A 20,160-nucleotide genomic window follows, 5' to 3' on the forward strand; every position below is an offset into this window, starting at 1 on the left:
GGGCCAGTGTAGACAGCTGAGATTTGTTTTCCGCAGAAAAGCCCCGATCGCGAAAATGGCGATTGGGGCTTTTTTGCGCAAAAGCGCGTCTAGATTGGCCATGGACGCGTTTCCGCAAAAAGTGCTTTTGCGGAAAAGCATCCATGCCAATCTAGACGTGCTTTTCCGAAAATGCTTTTAACGGAAAACTTTTCCGGAAAATCATGCCAGTCTAGACCTAGCCACTGTGTTTGATAAAAGCGTAACTTTCAGAAAGGCACCCAGTCTAGATCTGCAGATATCTAGAGTTGAAGAAACCATCATTTCCCTTCGTAGTCTGTTGCAGTGGTTACTTCTCCTTACTGTGGGTACGGCTATACTGCGGGGGTTTTCGGGATGTATCCCGAAAAAACTCCGCTGCGTCTAGGGAACAAGTTTGCTCTTCCACTTTTTTTTAACGGAAGAGCAAACACGCTCTTTTGGAACCCCTATATTCCTCATTCAATGAGGAAGAAGGGGGCTTTCAAAAGAGAGTTTTTTTCCAACATTTGGCCCAGTCTAGATGGTCCAAATGTCAGAAAAGCCTTTTCCGACAAAAGTATCGGAAAAACCTACACAAAATGCGGAGTGCATTTTGCGTAGCTTTTTCTGACAAACATGTAGTCTAGATATACCCTGAGCAAAGTTTATGCATTATTTCTAATTTGAGTTTGTCTGGATCCAGCTTCTAGCCATGGGTTCTTGTTATGCTTTCCTCCGGTAGAATAACAAGACCTTGCATATGCTGTATTTTCTTTCTCCTCATGAAGATACTTGTACACTATAATCAAGTCCCCTCACAATTTTCTTTTTGATAAACAAATTGAGCTCTTTAGTTGCGCACAGTATGACATTTTCTCCAGCCCTTGAATGATTTTTACAGCTCCTTTCTGTACCTTCTCCAATGTTTCAATATCCTTTTAATAATGTTCTCTCTTCTCTTTTCCTTGCTGCTCTCAGCCTTTCAGCTCAGTGACAATAGGATTTCTCCGGCCACCTCACAGGTTAGAGATGCACAAAAGGGTGGAAAGCATGAAGAGGAAGGGGCAGAATGTGTGTGGGAGAGCATTATACTCCTCCCTCTCCCTCCTCCCCCCGCAAGGTTGAAATAGACTGATTCCTACATGAGCATTAAATCCACTCCCACATGTTTTTAAAGATGACTGTTTTGGATGTACACAAATTATTTTCCAATATGTAAATTAGCCAAATTGCTTTACACAAAAATGGGGCAGAAGTGCCTTAATTTTTTCCCTAGCTGGTGGTAACTCTAGAGCAAGAATCATTTCTAAGCCAACTTGAGAGAATGGTCCCAATATTATCCCACATAGCTCACCACTCCCCATGATCACTATCTTTCATTAAAGCTGATATGTGAACAATTACTGTCACCAAGATTGACAGTCAAATGGCAGCCAGCAGAAAGGGAGGTGACATACAACCAGGTATGTCCCAGTGTTCTATTCAAACCCCAGTTACACTAGAACCAAGATAATCCTAGTAATTCAGATTGTCCAGACATTCCATCTACCAGGCTTTTCACAGGGAGGAGCTACGGAGAACCTTTTCATACCGAATGGTTTTTTACTGGCAATTATGGGGTTAAGCAAGGCATCATGGGATAGGCAGAGGAGATAAAACCTCTAGCAAACAATCATTTAACCAAAACTGATCACTCATTTTGCAGACACAGCTGCTTTACATTGCATTCTTACTTTTTTCCCTCCAAATTTCTTCCTAGCACGATACCTATCACCAAAAAATGACTCTGACAGATCCAGTTGTCTTACTGCTGCTGTTTGCCATCACTTTTGTTTCTATTTTCACTGTGAGAAGGGGGTGGAGTAAGAGAACCTGCCTCAATTACCCCCCAGGACCGAGACCTCTACCTGTCCTTGGAAATCTACACCAGCTGGACCTGAAGAGACCGTACCGAACTTTGCTTGAGGTAACACTTTCAGATGAGGTGGACTGGGCAGGCTGTCCTCGATCTCACCGTTGCAAACGGCAAAGGGAGGAATGCAAGCTAAGCAAAATGTAGGAATCCCCAGTTTTAGTGGTCCTGCATACTGGGAGGGGAAACCCCTAATGCAGACAAAGCGAGGATAGCACAGCTTATGTGTTAGTGAGTCAGTTAGGGACAAACCATTGATTTACCATTGACTTCAGTGGATCTGTGATCAGTCCCTTCATTCTGGAATTTGTATGTATGTTTATTCAGCCTGTCCAGAACTTTGATCTGTGCTGGTCATCTGCTGTCACTCAACCTGTGCAAGCCAGTCACAGATGCAGCCTCTGACTTACAAGGATCTGACCCCCGAGGCTCAGGGCTCAAACCCCTCCCCTCTAGCACTGAGGAGTTTGTGCTGGCACTCCAGCACCGCTGCCACCCTACTGTGGGGCTGGAGCACACAGAATCTACTAGCTTGGGCCCCCCTGGGCTCTGGTGAGCAAGGGGAATGTGGAGAGCGTCTTTCTCCTTCTCAGTTGGGGGTAAGATAGAATGCAACTGAATAGCCAGGTAACCATATCAAACTGTAGTGGTTACACAACTATTTGATAGTCCCTGGGTGTGGGGCAGCAGCCACTGTGCTCCTGGCCCCACTCCCAGGGAGCCCCTGCTATCTTGCACTGTTGCCTCTCTATCAGCAGTGGGGGGCAGCAGCAGCCCATCTGTCCCCATGGAGGGAGGCTGTGCCAGCACCCCACGGAGCAGCCTTTGTCCACAGCAAGCCTGGGCCCGCCATGTACCTCCCAGCAGCCTTCCCTGCCCTCCAACCCCGCTGCCTCTGCTTTTCAGGCAGTTCCCTTGGGCATTGGCTTCTGCCTGTTGTCCCCTCCTTAGATACAGAGGCAGCAAGTAGGGATGGGAATTATGTTTAGTCACCAAGATTAACTGATAAACCCAGGCTTGTTGGTTAATTGTGCAGTCGACTACATGCTGACGCCCCAAATGTCAGTGAGAGTTTATTTGGTATTTTTTTGCTTCTCACTTATGTATGGCCCCTGACTGATTTTTCTGTGGGTCAGTGGTCCCTGGCCTAAAAAAGGTTTCCCACCCCTGAAGTAGATAGTCAGTTAGTGTGCATCTACACTTCACTGTTATTTTGAAATAACTACGAGAGCATCTACACAGCCGTTCCGTTATTTTGAAATAATTTCAAAATAACAGATGGCTTATTCCAACTTCTGTAAACTTCATTCTACAAGGAATAACACTTATTCCGAAATAGCTACTTTGAAAAAAGGCGTGTGTAGACACTCTACTGTTGCTATTTTCCCAATAGCCCCTCACCAGGGCCATTCTAAGTTGTTCCTCTCCAGTGTCTCCTTGGGCTCTATATCAGAGTCAGCCTCAGACAAATTTTGAAGCTTCCCAGCAGCACAGACGTGCTATTTCAAAATGAACTATTTCGGTATAACTATTCAGGATTCGTTTATTTCAAGATAAGTATGCAGTGTATCCCTACCATCAGGGACTAATTGCTGACTTCCCATTGACTTCAGTGAATCTGCGATCAGGCCCTTCATTCTGGAATTTGTTTGTATATTTATTCAGCCTATCTAGGACTTTGATCTGTGCTGATCATCTTAAAGCAGCACTGCGTAATCCCGTCACGGATCAGAGAGAATGGGACAGAAAAGTTCATTAGTGATAATAATCAGGGCTTGACAAACGGTGGCGAAATCTACTCGCGAGCCACGCATTGCGCCTGTGCAAGACCCTCATTGTAAAATCACGTGCCACCGGTGAATGGGGCTATTACCCCAAAAATATTCTCACTTGAGACCACCCAGGGTTACACTAGTATGGGTTTATTTCCACTAAACAGAATGAAAGAGGAGAAAGCAGCCACCAAAAGTTTAAGCTAAAGAAGACAGAACTCTCTCTCACACACACGCATACAGACAAGCAAGCAAGCACACACCCCTCCATTCATTCACTCATTCACACCCATTCATTCCTGCCCTCAGGCAATCACACATTTACACAGACATATAGGTTGCAGAAGGAGCCAAGGCATGTGGATCCAGGAGGGTCTGTCTGCTCATCATGGCTGGGGAAGCTGGTCAGGAGGAAAGACACTGAAGGGGAGCTTCTCAGGATCAGTGGAAGGAAAAAGAGAGTCTCACATGTGCTCCTTCTCTTTATATAGTGTCTGAATGGCTCCTGTGACTCATTCACCTTGTCATCAGGGAGCATGCCCAGACTTCTCTTTATCCAGCAGGGAGCATGCCCCTACTGCGATGACTCATTGCCATGTGGTCCATTGTTCCAAGCCTTCTTCAAACACACTCACACTCACACTTTCTCTTCATTCACTCAGGGGAGAATGCAGCTTAGGGAAAGTTACAGGCAAGGTGGCTGCATGTTACAAAGATTACAAAGTTTCAGTTTACAGTAAGTTTGAGAATTACATAGATTACAAAGTTTGACAAAGATCACAATGAGTTACAGTTTAAAACCTTTGACCTTACAGTTTGGTGTAGTTTCAGAAAATCCATGTACATAAATCAAGTAAGCTCAGGAGGAGGCTTTTTTATGCAACAGGGGCAAGCGGCTGAAAGCTACTTGCCACAGATGAGTAGATTCAGTGATTTGTTGAGCCCTGATAATAATTAACAATATTTGCAATACAGGCTGATCCAGGGGGTGGGCAGGAAGAGGCCAGGCTGAGGGTGCATTTATCCCATCTGCCATGGCCCCCTACCTCATGTAAGCCCCCTGCCTGCAGTAGGAGCAGGTGAGCCATTGCTGGGGATAAGCCCCGCTGGGTTTACCCACCCTCACATGAAGGTGCTGTGTAGTTGCCGTGTGGACACGTGTTAAGCATAAGAAGCATATGGGATCTTTCTGAGGGGAAAAGGCAATAGGCCCTGTTTATTAACAATGCAGTATGAAATTCAGCATATGCATTTACACGCACTCATCCTGCAGATTATTTATAGTTACCAGTCTATCAGGGCTCGAGTCAATCTTACTGGCCAAGTAAGACTGAACCCTCAGTTATCCTTCCGGTTTATGGTTGGGCTTCGTTATCTTTCGTTTGTGGTCTCATCTTTGGGACTGTCTGCCTGTCTCCTGTCTCTGTTCTGCCAATTCGTTCGGCCTCGGGCACAGTGGATACTCATTGATCATCTCCAAGTGTCTTGTGTCTTTTTGACCCTCTGGAGCTTGTGATGACTTTCATACGCATTCTTCTCTCACGCCACATAGTTTTCCAGAGCAGTCCAGACAAAGGATGACATGGCTACCAAAAGTCTGTAACACAGACAAGAGACCCCGCTGAGTTTGGAATGCTAACAACAAGCATTAATTATGCTAATCATGAGAGGTGGGGTGAAATAGAAGCAGACAGAACTTATAAGCACATCATTACATGAGGCTTACTAGCAGATTTAACATGGCATTGCTCCGATGTGGAGATGGGAGCCAAGGCGCTGGCAGGGGCTGCCTGAGGCACATAGGGATGCAAAGGTTTAGTTGGGGGCAGCTCTCCTTGGCCTCCCTGGTCCGTGTAACTGTATAGGGGAGGGGTGGCACGCTGGTGAGGTAGGGGCAGGTGCCTGGCGCTGGCAGCAGTGGCAGAGATGGCGGTGCATGTTGGGGGAGCCGCGGTAAGAGCTTGTGTGCCACGTTGCTGCAGGGCTTCTCCCTGGCCCATGCTGCAAATGCAGCTGTGGCCAGCAGAGAGTCTCTGCTGCCAGACAGGGCAGAGAGGAGCCCCCAGCTGCTGCAGCTGCGGCCCCAGGGAGGCCCAGAGTTCCAGTAAGAAGGTAGGAATTAGGGAAGGAGAATCCCTGGACTCCGTAAGGAGTTGGGAACACAGGGAAACCCCAGCCTGCGGGAGGAGGGAATCCCCAGGCCCTGTAAGGAGTGGAGGGGGGGGAATCCATCCCCAGGGGGAATCCCCAGTGCACCTTGAGTTGCTCCAGAGTGCTGGGAGGGAATCTCCAGGCCCTGGGTGAAGCAGCGCAAGGGGTAATGGAAGGAGGGCATCGCTAGGCCCCCTGAGGAGCCATGGGAGGGAGGGGAAGGAACTCCCCAGGCTCCAGTTGAAGTGGTGGAAATCGCTAAGCCCCTTAGCCATAAGAGCCTCACAGTGGTGTGGGGAGGAGGGATACAATCTGCATGAAGCTGTGGGGAGCGGTGGCACTTGTTTATTCAGTGACCGGGGAGGGATCACACGAGGATTACCTGTTGTGTTCCCTCCCTCTGGGGCATTTGGTATTGGCCACTGTCCATCAGACAGGTATTGGGCTAGATGGACCATTGGTCTAACCCAGTATGGCCGTTCTTATGTTCTTCTGTGCAGGCAGAAGAGAAAAAAATAGCTCTTGCTCGTGTGCTTTAAAATCAAATTGACACCTTCCAGTTGGTCTAACAGCATGGAAACTGTTAGAGTGGTGTTATAACAAAACAGCTAATGTTTTTTTACTCTCCCTCTGATTAAGCTGTCTGAGAAATATGGCCCAGTCTTCAGCATTCAGATGGGACCAAAGAAAATGGTGGTGCTGTCAGGATATAAGATGGTGAAGGAGGCTCTTGTGAACCAGGCAGATGCATTTGCAGAAAGGCCCAAAATCCCAATATTTGAAAAGTTAGCAAAAGGACATGGTAAGATTTCTTTCTCTCTTACCTAATTATAAGATAGTTCTTTGCTCCAAGCACTAGAAACATTCTTCTTCTATCAGGGATCTGTTTGACAGGGATGAGAAAGTGGAGCAAATTGGAGAGCATACATATTGACTTGTATACTTTCATGAAGTTTTGTTGCTGGCAAAGATAAGCACAACAGACTGGGGAGTCCATGCAAAAATGTTACATCCAAACAGTCTTTATTCAACAGATGGAGTAAATTCATTACTGCCTATGGGTGAAAGACAGAGACATAGAATATGCAATTAAAAAAAACAAAAAAACAAAATCTGAGATGAAGAGTAAGGAGATGGAAGACCTGGAAGCAACTATCTCCTACTTTTTGCAGGTATCAGTCTGGAAACACTGCCCAAAACCTATGAATGTCATGACAGTTACAAAAAGTCTTAAAGAAAAAGAAAACTGGTGTAGTAGTTCAGGACAGCGATACTGGATTTACTGGTGTGGCATTTTAACAGATTTTCTGCTCTGTCAGTGATGATAAATGTTTGGCCGCGTGTTTATGTATGGTCTTAGTATATTGAGCCAGCTTTGCATGGATAGCTATCATAATAGACTTTACCAGAACCTCCAACAATCACAGACTCAGATAAGACACAAAGGCATCCGTGTTATGTTTATTGTTGAATGAAGCACATTAATAGTTGATCCCCTGCGTATTTGTACCCAGGGCAGTGGACACTAATTAATAGTATGGATTTTACTATTGCTCGCTAGGCTGGCCGAAGTGTTAAGTTGAAGTACCCCAATGTTTATAGACAGAACTGAACAATTTATTATACACACTAATGGCAATTTATTTTTCACATTAATAACACATTTGATACCTTTCCTTGTACTTCACTGGTTGTTTTTCTACTGTTCTCATGGAATGTATTTACCTACTTCATGTGCTTTTCTTAGTGCTAGCAGTTCTAGTGCCAAAAGACACTGACTTGCAGGCAAACATTTACTTCTGACAGGTCTTGCATATCCCATGTAAACATTGGAACTACTGGGGTAAAAGTTACATGGTGCTTACCACTAACCCTACCTCTGCCACTTTCACTGGGCTCAACATGTGAGACAGGCAAGTGAATACTCTGGGCCATGGATTGCTCTAAGGCTTAGGCAGGAGACAGGTGTCCAGATGCCTAGAATGAGGCCCAAAGGTAGGATCTGGGGGAATGTTTACCCTGAAAAGTTCAGGTACCTACAGAGTTTGGCAAGATTGAAGTGGAACCTGAAGTTTGGATTTAAGACCTGAAACCTGTCGGTGTTAGGGATGAAAGAAATTCTGAGGTCATCTAGTCCAACACCCACTTACAGCATGAAGGCAGGGTTAAGTACACACAGGTCTTAGCTAGACACATAACTCAGTGCATGACCATGTAACATTGAAACCAAACCAACCTCTGTAATAGTTATCCAATATGCATGATTAATCACTACTTGCCATAGACAGCTCTGAAATGGTAGCCTTGGCATTTGGAAAGCTGAGCATAATGGACACTTAACTTTAGTTGTTTTCACTATAAAAATACAATTAACTGAAGCTTGTGTTTGGTTGGGGGTTCTTTTGCATGTCAGGTATTATTTTTGCTCACGGTGAAAACTGGAAAGCGATGAGACGATTCACTCTCACGACCCTCCGGGATTTCGGGATGGGCAAAAGAACCATTGAAGACAAAATCCTGGAAGAATGTGATTATCTGATACAGGAATTTGAATCCCATGAAGGTGAGCACGTGTTGAGCTTTGCAGTGAGACACTGGTGATCATGCAAAGTCTCTCAACACATTCGGGCATGGGAAGCTTTCTTTTTGCCATGCTCATAAAGTCGCCCCACTTGGAAACTAACTCAGCCCTGACTCTTTTACCTTGATTCCAACTAGTCCGAACTTAGGGTATGTCTACACTACCCTGCTAGTTCGAACTAGCGGGGTAATGTAGGCATACCGCACTTGCAAATGAGGCCTGGGATTTGAATTTCCTGGGCTTCATTTGCATAAGCGGGGAGCCGCCATTTTTAAAACCCTGCTGGTTTGAACCCCGTGCAGCGTGGCTACATGGGGCACGAACTAGGTAGTTCGAACTAGGCTTCCTAGTTCGAACTACCGTTACTCCTCGTGAAATGAGGAGTAACGGTAGTTCGAACTAGGAAGCCTAGTTCGAACTACCTAGTTCATGCCCCGTGTAGCCGCGCTGCACGGGGTTTGAACCAGTGGGGTTTCAAAAATGGCGGCTCCCTGCTTATGCAAATGAAGCCCAGGAAATTCAAATCCCGGGCTTCATTTGCAAGTGCGGTATGCCTACATTACCCTTCTAGTTCGAACTAGGAGGGTAGTGTAGACATACCCTTCGGGAAGGAGGCTGAGCCACTTGGAGCACATTGGTGGCTGTGTAAGGAGTAGGAAGGGAAGACGCGGAAAGGATTAGCCTAATAATAACGGGCCAGTTCCTTGTTAAGACAAATCTCAGATTGACTCTTACGGAAGTTTGACCTGAGGATCTCACACAAGAGAAAGGTTTAAGGAGTCTTCCTGCTCTGCGCTAAACATTGCCTCTACTTAAAGAAGCCCAGAGACTGTTCCCTTCCGCTGTTCCCTACCCTTTGCATTAAGAGGAGCATTGCCAGCAGATCCAGAGAAGTGATTATTCCCGTTTATTCGGCTCTGGTGAGGCCACATCTGGAGTATTGTGTCCAGTTCTGGGCCCCCCACTACAAAAAGGATGTGGACGCATTGGAGAGGGTCCAGCGGAGGGCAACCAAAATGATTAGGGGGCTGGAGCATATGACTTATAAGGAGAGGCTGAGGGAGTTGAGTCTGTTTAGTCTGCAGAAGCAAAGAGTGAGGGGGGATTTGATAGCAGCCTTCAACTTCCTGAAGGGAGGTTCCAAAGAGGATGGAGAAAGGCTGTTCTCAGGGGTGGTAGATGGAAGAACAAGGAGCAATGGTCTCAAGTTGTGGTGGGAGAGATCTAGGTTGGATGTTAGGAAAAACTATTTCACTAGGAGGGGAGTGAAGTACTGGAATGGGTTACCTAGGGAAGTAGTGGCATCTCCATCCCTAGAGGTGTTTAAGTCTCGGCTTGACAAAGCTCTGGCCGGGTTGACTTAGTTGGTATTGGTCCTGCCTAGAGCAGGGGGCTGGACTTGATGACCTTCTGAGGTCTCTTCCAGCTCTATGGTTCTATGATTCTATGATTGTGTCAAGGAATGCAAGTCATGCCAAAAGGGGTCTGGAGAGAGTTGTTGATTCTGTGGTTTCAAGTAAAAAACCTATTAGATACCAACAAAATAATGGATGTTGCCACTCAATGTTTTTCAGGAAGCCCCTTTGACACCACTGAGATGATGAATGTTGCTGTTTCCAACGTCATTGTGTCGATAATGCTCGGACACCGATTTGATTATAAGGATCCTAAGTTTCTGCATCTTATCCATTTAACTATTGAAAATTTCCAGCTTGGTGGGAGTCCCGCAGTTATGGTAATGTTAGTACATATTTGGGATTTTAGAATATTTCCCAGAGAGAAATCCTAATCCCAGATTGTCCAATAGTGTGGTGATTGGAGCACTCAGTTCAGGTGTTGGGACAATCAGGCCAGGCAGTCCTTTGAAACTAGGTGTCTCATATCCTGCATGAATGCCCTAAATTCAGGGCTATTGGCTCTTGCAGGAAATTGTTTTTTTCTCTCCATCCCTTTCAAATTTGAGCAAAAAATCCATCCTGGAGCTACAAAACCTTTCCTATTGAAAACGTCATCAAAACAGTATGCTTCTTTGAAAAGTCCTAATTTTAGTGAATTTGAATGTTCTGATCAAACATTTTAATCTAAAACTTCCTGAGCCGCTCTAATCTCTCTAACAGGAAGCAGCACCATATGATCCAGAAGAAAAAGCAAGAAACCCTTATGGCAGGCAACTATGTAATAACCTGCCCATGAGAAATCCTACCCATAAATTTTCCCGCCCTCAGATAACTGACTGGCTTGTACCTTAAGCACCAGAGTTATATCCTTTCTAAAACCATCTCAATTGACACGGTTATTAAAAGGCCAGTGACTGGTCTACAGCAGCTCTCCCATTATTTCTATCATCAGCACAGCAGCACCAGTGGTAGCAACAGCATAAAATGTTATGGTGAAAAGGTTATAAACACACCCTAGGAGTCTAGCAGGCTTACCTATTGGCACATAGAAATATAGTTGTTGTCTCCATATGAAAGAGGAAGTTACTTCAAAGAGTTGTTTCATTGACCCCAATGGCAGTTTTCCATGTGAAAGGCTTATAAAATCAAGCCCCAAAATTTACAAGGTATCTAAAAGGGTGTCACAAGGAGGAAGGAGAAAAATTGTTCTCCTTGGCCTCTGAAGATAGGACAAGAAGCAATGGGCTTAAATTGCAGCAAGGGAGGTTTGGGTTGGACATTAGGAAAAACTTCCTAACTGTCAGAGTAGTTAAATGCTGGAATAAGTTGCCTAGGGAGGTTGTGGAATCTCCATTTCTGGAGATATTTAAGAGCATGTTAGACAGACATCTATCAGGGATGGTTTAGATGGTAGTGGGTCCTACCATGGACTCGTTGACCTCTCAAGGTCGCTTCCAGATCTAGTGTTCTATGAGTCTATGATTTATCACCTCAATACATACTGCTAAAAAGTCACATGTTGATCAGGAATGATTTGTTAACCATTATAATCTGCATTCCCTATTTGCTAACTGTGCTATATTCCCTTCCTTTAGCTGTTCAATACGTTTCCTGCTCTTGAATTCCTACCAGGAAATCACAAGACTGTCTTCAAAAACCTTGAAGAACTCTACTCCTTTATTCAGCAGACATTCGTCGAATACCTGAAGCAATTGGATGCCAATGACCAGAGAAGTTTTATCGATGCCTTTCTCGTCAAACAGCAGCAGGTTACAATGGGAAAGGAAGAGGTGGTTAATGTAGATATTCCCTGATTACAAATATTCCTTAAACACTAACAGAATGTTGTATTTGCAGGAAAAATCTAATCCCGATTCCCATTTCAAAAATGAGAATTTGCAAAGTCTGGTGTGTAATCTGTTCATGGCTGGTACGGAAACAACTTCCACCACACTCCGCTGGGGCCTTCTGCTTATGATGAAATACCCAGACATTCAGAGTAAGATTTTGGAGCCCTTCTGACTATTCATCATGTCTTTTGCTCTGCTCCACATGTACAGACTGTCTTCACGCATATACAAACTCCACAGGTGTCAAATGTAAGACCTCTGGCTTGGTGTTGTTCCCTTAGCATGGAGAGCAGACAGATCGGCTGTCATGAAAGTAAAAGATACTACACTTGTAAAGGGAATCCCTTAGGATATGTCTACACTAGCCCCCTAGCTCGAACTAGGGAGGCTAATGTAGGCTTTCAAAGTTACAAATCAAGCCCGGGATTTAAATAGCCCTCGCTTGATTTGCATCCTCCCAGCAAGTTGTCATTTTTTAAATTTACAAATCCGGACTAACTGCCCTACACACGGCAGGGGCCCGGTATTTCGAATTTAACAGGTAGTTTGATTTAGGGCTTTAATTCGAACTACCGGGTCCCTGCCGCGTATAGACGCAGGCAGTTAGTTCGGACTTGTAAATTTCAAAATAAAAATGACAACCGGCCGGGAAGATGCAAATCAAGCGCGGAATATTTAAATCCTGGGCTTGATTTGCAACTTTGAATGCCTACATTAGCCTCCCTAGTTTGAACTAGGGGGCTAGTGTAGACATACCCTTATTGAGGCTGCTGGACTCAGGGAGGGCCACTCAGTTTTCCTTAATCATTTAGTTCTCTGATTAAATCATTCTCTGCTGCCCTCCCCACACAGCATCTCCCTAAACCCTGGGCTGCACTCCAGATGGAAGGGACCACAGTGTATTGCAAACATCAAGAGTGACCTCAGCAGATATGGAACATACTCAGCTCTCATTAGTCAGTGGAATAAAGGGATGTTTAGCACCTCACAGGATCAAGCCCTAAAGGCTAAAGATCTACCCTTTGCACCGAGACTGTACCTTCTCTCCACTCAATTGGCTACCCTGTCTAGAAGAGATATGCTCATCTCAGTTCCCAAATTACCCATCTGCAGTTTGTTCAATTTCAGCTTTGGCAACAAAGGTTGCCAGCAGCAGCATGTTAGAAACAAGAGGTTTGTTTTCTAAAGAGTGTGGATTATATTATTTAGCAGGCATCCGTTGCATGTTTTCTTCTCTCTGTTTAATTTCTCGTAGAGGTTGCCCCGATGGTAATATACTGAGCACCTGCTTTTATTCTCTTTCAATTGTTCAGAAAAAGTCCATGAAGAAATTGAAAGAGTTCTAGGATCTGCCCGGCTTCGTTATGAGCATCGGAAACAAATGCCATATACAGACGCAGTCATCCATGAGATTCAGAGGTTTGCTAATATCCTTCCAATGAACTTGCCTCATGAGACTACGGAGGACGTTAGACTTTATGGCTATGTTATTCCTAAGGTAAGTTTTAAGAGGTACTTTAATTATCAGGACTTTTAAACTCACCAGTCAAAGTAGAATAGCAAGGGATTATTTAAATTCCTCCAAATAAGAAATCACATGACCTCGTTCAATTGGACACCGTGGTGATCTGGGGGTTGAACCGGGGACCGTCAGCACTGAACGTCTATCATCTACGTTATATCATGGAACTGGCAGCAGACTGAAATCTCTGTCAGCGTTTGGGCTTCGCATGTGGTGAGGATTTCACTGAAACCACCTCCTGCCCAAACAACAGACCCTAGCATCTCTCATCCATCACAGTCAGTTTCAGCTCATGTGGCAGGAAGCCAGCCACTCCACTTTGGGCAGCGTATTTGGTTTAATTGGACAGCTCGCATCCACAGACCAATCAGTCTTTAAACTTTCTAGCTGCTGAACCCAGAAAAAAAAATGGCTTGAAGACAATGTTGCCAAAAATGGAATTTTTCCACATTTTTTTGGTTGCCAAGAAATTATGTTTTGATTGAAATCACATTTTAATGGAAAAGTTCTAACAGTTTTTGTTTTTATTTTGTGATAATTTTCAGGGTACTTATATCATCCCCTTGCTGGCCTCTGTGTTACATGACAAGACTCAGTGGGAGAAGCCTGGTGAATTTTATCCTCAGCATTTCCTCAGCACAGATGGAAAGTTTGTGAAGAATGAGGCATTCATGCCTTTTTCAGCAGGTAACTTCTCTTCAAGGCCAGCAGTTGACCTTTCTCTTTTATCTACTCCATTCTAAAACAACATGCTGGAACTCTGTCTGCCCTTGTATTCAAGGAAGGGCTGGGCAAACCTCTCTTGGTGATGCTTTGCAGTTGGCTGGACAGAGACACTCTAGAGCAGAGGTGGGCAATAATTGCTAATGGAGGGTCAGTCCAAGATTTTCAAAAGTGGTCAAAGGCCGCACTCTTCCATGGTATTAATAGAGGAGGTGTGGGATCTGGGATGGAGGTTGGGTGCAGAAAGGAGCATGGGGTAAGGGATTGGGGTACAGGAGAGAGACTGGAGTCTGGGAGGGAGTTTGGATGAAGGAGGCAGTTTTGATCAATGGCAGGGTACTGGGGCACAGGGTTTTGGGATGTGACCTAGGGTAGGAGGGGATTTTGATCTCGGTCAAGAGATCGGTGTGCCAGATCTGGGAGGGAGTATGGGTGCATGTGGAGCAGCGGGGCAGAAGTGGGGGGCAAAGAGTTGAGAAAGGGAGGGGCTGGGGTTCCAGAGGCAGGCTCTGGCCAGGAGACTTACCAGCCTGCCTGCAGATCTAAAGGCTTGCAGAGTTTAAAATATTTCTGCCTGCTCTGCCATGTGCTTGAGTGAGTAACTGAATGGAGGGTTGTGCTTCGTGGCTGCCTGTTATTCACACAGGCAGCTCCCATTGGCCAGTTGCAGGCCAGAAACTGGCCATTGGGTCTTTGCTAGGGTTGGGGCCAGCGTCTGAATCTTCCCCTCTTTTCTTCCCCCCTCCCTTCCAGACTCATAAGGAGAAAGTAGCTGAGATTTTGAGCAGCGTGCGTGGTTGCAGGGCAAGCAGGGGAGCTTTCGTGGGGCTCCCCACTGCCTCCATGGGCCGGATCCGGTGGCTTGGTGGGCCGGATCTGACCCGCGGGCTGTATTTGCGCACGCCTGCTCCAGAGCAATGCTAGATACTCCTTGTCTCTGTGAGTTGAGTTTGCTAATTCCATTGTACTTCTAAACCCTGCTGAGTAAGAGACATAAAAGGACTAAGGAGAAAAATTACACTGTTTCCAAAGATGGACCAAAATCTAGAACCAAACCCTCTGAAATCTTAGAGGATGTGGAATTTGAACCCCAAGCCAAAGGAGAGCAGGAAATAGGTTTTGAAAAAAGTTATCATTACTATTCCTTAAGCACGTTAGAATAGTCCTTTGAGTGACTAGAGCTTGCTACATTTCCAGTCTTTAAGCCAAGGGTAGTCAAGGAGGGGCCACTTAATGAAGTTTGGTATTGGTCATGGGCCGGCTCTAACCTCCACTCAAGAAGGGGAGAGGCCTGGAGACTAGCTCCCCGCTCCCGCCATTTGTCTGGGGCTTGGAAGTAAAAACAGAGCAAAAGATACACGGCGCCCAGCCTCACCACTATCACATTGCCTGGCAGCCACCCAAGGTTACTACAGCTATTTAAAGGGCTCCCAGTCACGGTGCTCCTCCAGCAAGGACCTGAGCCACAAGCCCTTTAAATAGCAGCAGCAACCCAGGTGCCTGCTAGTCAACGTGGTAGCGGAAGGTCAGGGAGCTGCACACTCTTTAAATAGCAGCAATGTAAAGGTCTTGCAGCTGGCAGACCCATCACTGCCATGTTGCCTGGCATCCTCCCGAGATTGCTGCAGCTATTTAAGACTTGCAGCCCTGGCCTCTGCCAGGATAGCACCATGACCGGGAGTCAGGAGCATTTAAATAGGATCCTGCTGCCTGAGCCACTGCCTGGAAATTTGTTGGCACGTGCAGCAGGGTATAAATAGAAAGTAGCCAGATGCAGTCCAGGGGCTGGATGAAAGCATTAGGCAGGCTGGATCCAGATCTTGCCCAGCTCTGCGTTAGGCTGTTCATAAGGTTAATGCCCCTGTCCATTGCATAGGGGCACTAGCTGACTTGGCTGATCTTCTGGACTGGTGGACTGCGCAAGGCACTAGGAATGGGAAACTTTTGCTTTCTAGTCCTACCTCTGCCTGGTACCTCTGGTGTGATCTCAGAGGTCACTTATCCTCTTGATGCCATATGTTCCCCTCTGTAAAATGGGGGTGATAACTCTTGCTCTTTGAGACTGGTGTTGTGAGGATGAATTAGCTCATAAAAGCTAAGCACTACTCTACAACTCTTGTGTAGAATTAAAAACCAAATCTGTTGTGTTATGTATACTTTTTGAAACACTTCCATCCTTGATTCATTTTATTACAGGTCGGAGAATCTGTGCAGGCGAGACTCTTGCCAAAATGGAGCTCTTTCTCTTCTTTACAAGCCTCATGCAGAAGTTCACTTTCCATCCTCCTCCTGGAGTTACCGCTTCAGACCTGGACCTCACCCCAGCCGTAGGGTTTACCACGCCCCCCATGCCTCATAAGATATGTGCTGAGTCACGTTTTTAGAGCCCGTTGCCTTGGGCTGGGTTTAACTACAATGTTTTGCACATATAGCTATGCTGATCAGAAAATCACATTTGTTGTACCTATGCCAGCAACATGCCTCCAGCTTATGCTGGAGTCTTCCTGATGTTGTAATTTATGTTGTTCAGGGGGATAGCTTAAGCATCCAGGCAAAATAACTCATTTTACTAGCATACCTTTTGTCTCCAATGTTTGTACCTTGACAAGCTAACAAATGTTTTAACTAAAACTGCACGAGGATTTCAACATTTATTGATATGTTAAAAGTACACTTTATTTCTGACTGCAAAGAAGCCCTGCAAGAAAAAAACTGAGGCAGGGGTAAGGCCAAAATTTTCAAACTTTCCCAAATTTGTTTATAACTCATTTGCCAATTGCACTGAAGGGTTTTTTTGGGTCACAACCCCATACCAGGATTCTCTTGTCTCCCCTTAGTGTGTATCCTCCCATTTTCTGTCATTCCTACTTCTCTATAACCGTTATCTTCTTTATGTCTGGAGATAAAGTCTTTCAGGGTATCAGAGGGTTTAAAGAAACACCTGGCAGGAAATAATTGATTACAACATGAGTGTGTAAAACCCATAGACCTGAACCAGGAGAAACCACTATAAAAATGAGTTGCTTTGTTTTGATTCTCTGGGTTAGTCCTGCCAAGCAGTCCTGCAGCATCAGATCACATCTGACAGAACCCAGCTCTCTCCACTCTCCCATCCATCCAACTGGCCACTAGGTTGATCCAAGCTTCAGATTGGTAATGATATCATAATTGGAGAGACTGTGTGTGTGTGACTATGTGAATATCTAAACATACATGAATAGTGATAGAAATGTAGCCGTGTTAGTCTGGTGTAGTCCTGTATTTTGTTTAAACAATGCTGATTCTTGCATTATATCAATAAATATAAATGCAATATATCAATAAATGTATCAATAAATGATATAAATAAATATCATTATATCAATAAATGTGGCATATTGCCTTATCCTCTAAAAAAGATCCTATGTGCTTCTTATAAACATAACACTTCGTCCTACATTGAGGACAAGGGGCTGGACTAGAACTAGATGAACTACGGAGGTCCCTTCCAGTCCTTACTTCAATAAAACCTGGAGTATAAATTCTAGAGCATTGTGTCCAAATCGGCTTTTCCCACCCCACCCCCAATTACAGAAAAGATGTGGACGCATTTGAGAAAGTCCAGGGGAGGGTAACAAAAATGATTAGGAGGCTGGAGCACATGAGGCTGCGGGATTTGGGCTTATTTAATCTACCAAAGAGAAGAGTGAGGTGGGATTCAACCTTTAACTACCTCAAGGGGTTTTCCAAAGTGGGTGGAGAGAGGCTGTTCCCAGTCATGACAGATACAAAACAAGGAGCAATGGTCTCAAGTTGCAGTGTGCGAGGTGTAAATTAAATATTAGGAAAAACTATTTCACTAGGAGGGTGGTGAAGCACTGGAATGGGTTACCTAGGGAGGCGGTGGAATCTCCATTCCTAGAGGTTTTTAAGTCCCAGCTTGACAAAGCCCTGGCTTGGTTTATTTAGTTGGGATTGGTCCTGCTTTGGGCAGGGAGTTGGATTCAACGATCTCCTGAGGTCTTGTCCAGACCTAGGATTCTAGAACTGAAGAACCCATCACTTCTTTAGTAGTTTGTTGCAGCGGTTAATCCTCCTCCCTGAACAATTCATTCATTGTTTCAGAGAGGTAGACGTATTAGACTGCTTCAGCAAAAACAACAAGGAGTGTGGTTTCACTTTAAAGACTAATAAATGTATTCGGGTATTAAGAGCATAAGCTTTCATGAGCTAGAGCTCACTTCCACAGATGCAGTCTTTTCTTGAGGTTTTTCTGTCTGAGAAAGGCAACTTGCAAGTCTGAAACAGTGTTCTCTGGGAGATTAAAATGCTCCCCACACTGGCTTTTGGATGTTGCCATTTTTAGTGTCTGACTTGTGTCCGTTTATTCTTTTGTGTAGAGACTGTCCAGTTTGTCCGATATACCTGGCAGAATGCCACTGTTGGCACATGCTGGCATAAATTACATTTATAGATGTGCACGTGAATGAGCCTTTGATGAGGATGTGGTTAAATCTGTGATAGTGTTACTAGGGGAGATGTGTGGACAGAGTTTGTTGGTCATGGGGTTTGTTGCAGGGATAGGTTCTTTGATTAATGTTACTATTGTGGGGTGTGAAGTTGGTGGTGAGTATTTGCCTCGGGCTGGGGATCTGTCTGTAAGTGTGGACAAAGCAGCCTCTCAAGGTCTGTGAGAGCGAGGGATCATCACCTGTGACAAGTTGTAGTCTTGTGACGATGTGTGGGAGAGGCTTTAGCTGGGGGCTGTAGGAAATGGCTAGTGGTGTTCTGTTGCTTTATTTGTTGGGTCTGTCCTCTAGGTGACAGATTGCTAAAGCCAGGTGGATACCCAGAGGCCATCTAGAGCAGTGGTACCCGACCTTTTTTAAACCATGGACCAGCAAACCATTCACAAGCTTTTGGTGGACTAGTAACATTTTATTTGCATGTTTGCATAGTCATTATGCAAATATGAATATTCAAATATGCACATAAAGGGTTACCAGTCCACCAAAAGCTCTGGCCCCCAGAGCTGCTGCAAACAGCCAGCCTCAGCTCCAGCAGTTCCCATGTGGCGGGCAGATGCTGCAGCTGAACCTGGCTGTTTGCAGTGGCTCTGGGGGCTGGGGCTGGAGTACGTCCTGGCCTCCTAAGCCTTCCAATGCCAGCCTTAATCCCTAAAGCCCCCCACCTCTCCACTACCCCCCAGAGCCAGTGTCTGACCCGAGTTCCCTGCACCTAACCCCCCCGTGCCAGCCTCCTCCCTTCAGCGCCTCCCAGTGCCAGCCCCCATCCCATAAGCCTTAGCGCCAGCCCCCACTCCTTAGAGCGCCCCACCACCAGACCCTCAGTGCCAGCCCGTTTCCAGAGCCCCATTGTACCCAACTCTCCCAGAATCTCCCCCAGCACCAGCACCAGCCCGTAGTCCCCAATATTACCCCATCCCCAGTGCCAGCCCTGCCCCTGTAGCCCCTCCACTACTGGCCCGGTCCCCAGAACTCCCCAGTGCACTCCGGACACTCCAATGTCTCCGCCCACCTCTTAGAGCCCCCATGCCCCTAGAGCTCCCTAGCACTAGCCCCGCCTCTCTCACCTAGTCCTGCACTGCCTCCAGCCACCAGCTGAGCACTGGAGTCATGGCTGCTCTAAGGCTGCCATGTCAGGCTCCATGTGACCCTCCCACAATGCAGGGAACTACTCTTCTGCATCTGGGAAGAGACCCCGCCCCTGCCTGATGCTGGTTGGCTGAGAGGTGGGGCAGGACACACATCTTCCAAAAGCTACAGCAGGAGGAGAAGCACTGGGGGGTGTACTTCAGCACCAGCCCCCAGAGCAGCTGTGGCCTGGCAGCCAGTGGTTCACGGCCTGGCACCAGTCCGCGTGTGGATAAATCTCTGCAACATTTCCATATAACCATGTATCACTCTCATATAACTTTGTATTAAGATAAATTTTATCAGTCTTTATATAGCTAGATCTTGTACAGATCTTTGCTTTTTATAGACCATAGAAACTTTATATTAAGCTCTTCATGTTATAGGCCTTAGGAATAGGAAAATGTCTTTCTCTAGGAGTAGAATAGATCTCTCCCCTTTCATTGAGTGTCCTGTTGAAATGAATGAGGTATGAATGGAGAAGCCTTGAGAGGTGAGCACCTCCAGCAGCAGTTACAAGGTTGGAGAGGGGCTGGTAGCCAGATCCAGACAACAAGACTTGTGAAGCGAGCTCACTGAAAAGAAGGTTGGACATATAGACGGCCTTGGGAGTCAAGCA

General features: G+C 45.8%; 1 protein-coding gene across 1 annotated transcript; it reads left to right on the plus strand.

Annotated features, from left to right (window-relative positions):
- The first annotated feature begins 1,667 nt into the window (after positions 1-1,667).
- Positions 1,668-17,174, plus strand: LOC102460400 (cytochrome P450 2K1-like). Its single transcript, XM_006137029.4, has 9 exons — positions 1,668-1,966; positions 6,475-6,637; positions 8,249-8,398; positions 9,991-10,151; positions 11,409-11,582; positions 11,671-11,812; positions 12,977-13,161; positions 13,731-13,872; positions 16,105-17,174. Exons 1-9 carry the CDS (start codon positions 1,781-1,783, stop codon positions 16,290-16,292), a joined length of 1,491 nt encoding a protein of 496 aa, XP_006137091.3. The 5' UTR covers positions 1,668-1,780; the 3' UTR covers positions 16,293-17,174.
- The last annotated feature ends 2,986 nt before the right edge of the window (positions 17,175-20,160 follow it).

The sequence above is a fragment of the Pelodiscus sinensis genome, chromosome 3 (genome assembly GCF_052426305.1).
Source record: "Pelodiscus sinensis isolate ZL-2025 chromosome 3, ASM5242630v1, whole genome shotgun sequence".
Classification (NCBI taxonomy): Eukaryota; Metazoa; Chordata; order Testudines; family Trionychidae; genus Pelodiscus; species Pelodiscus sinensis.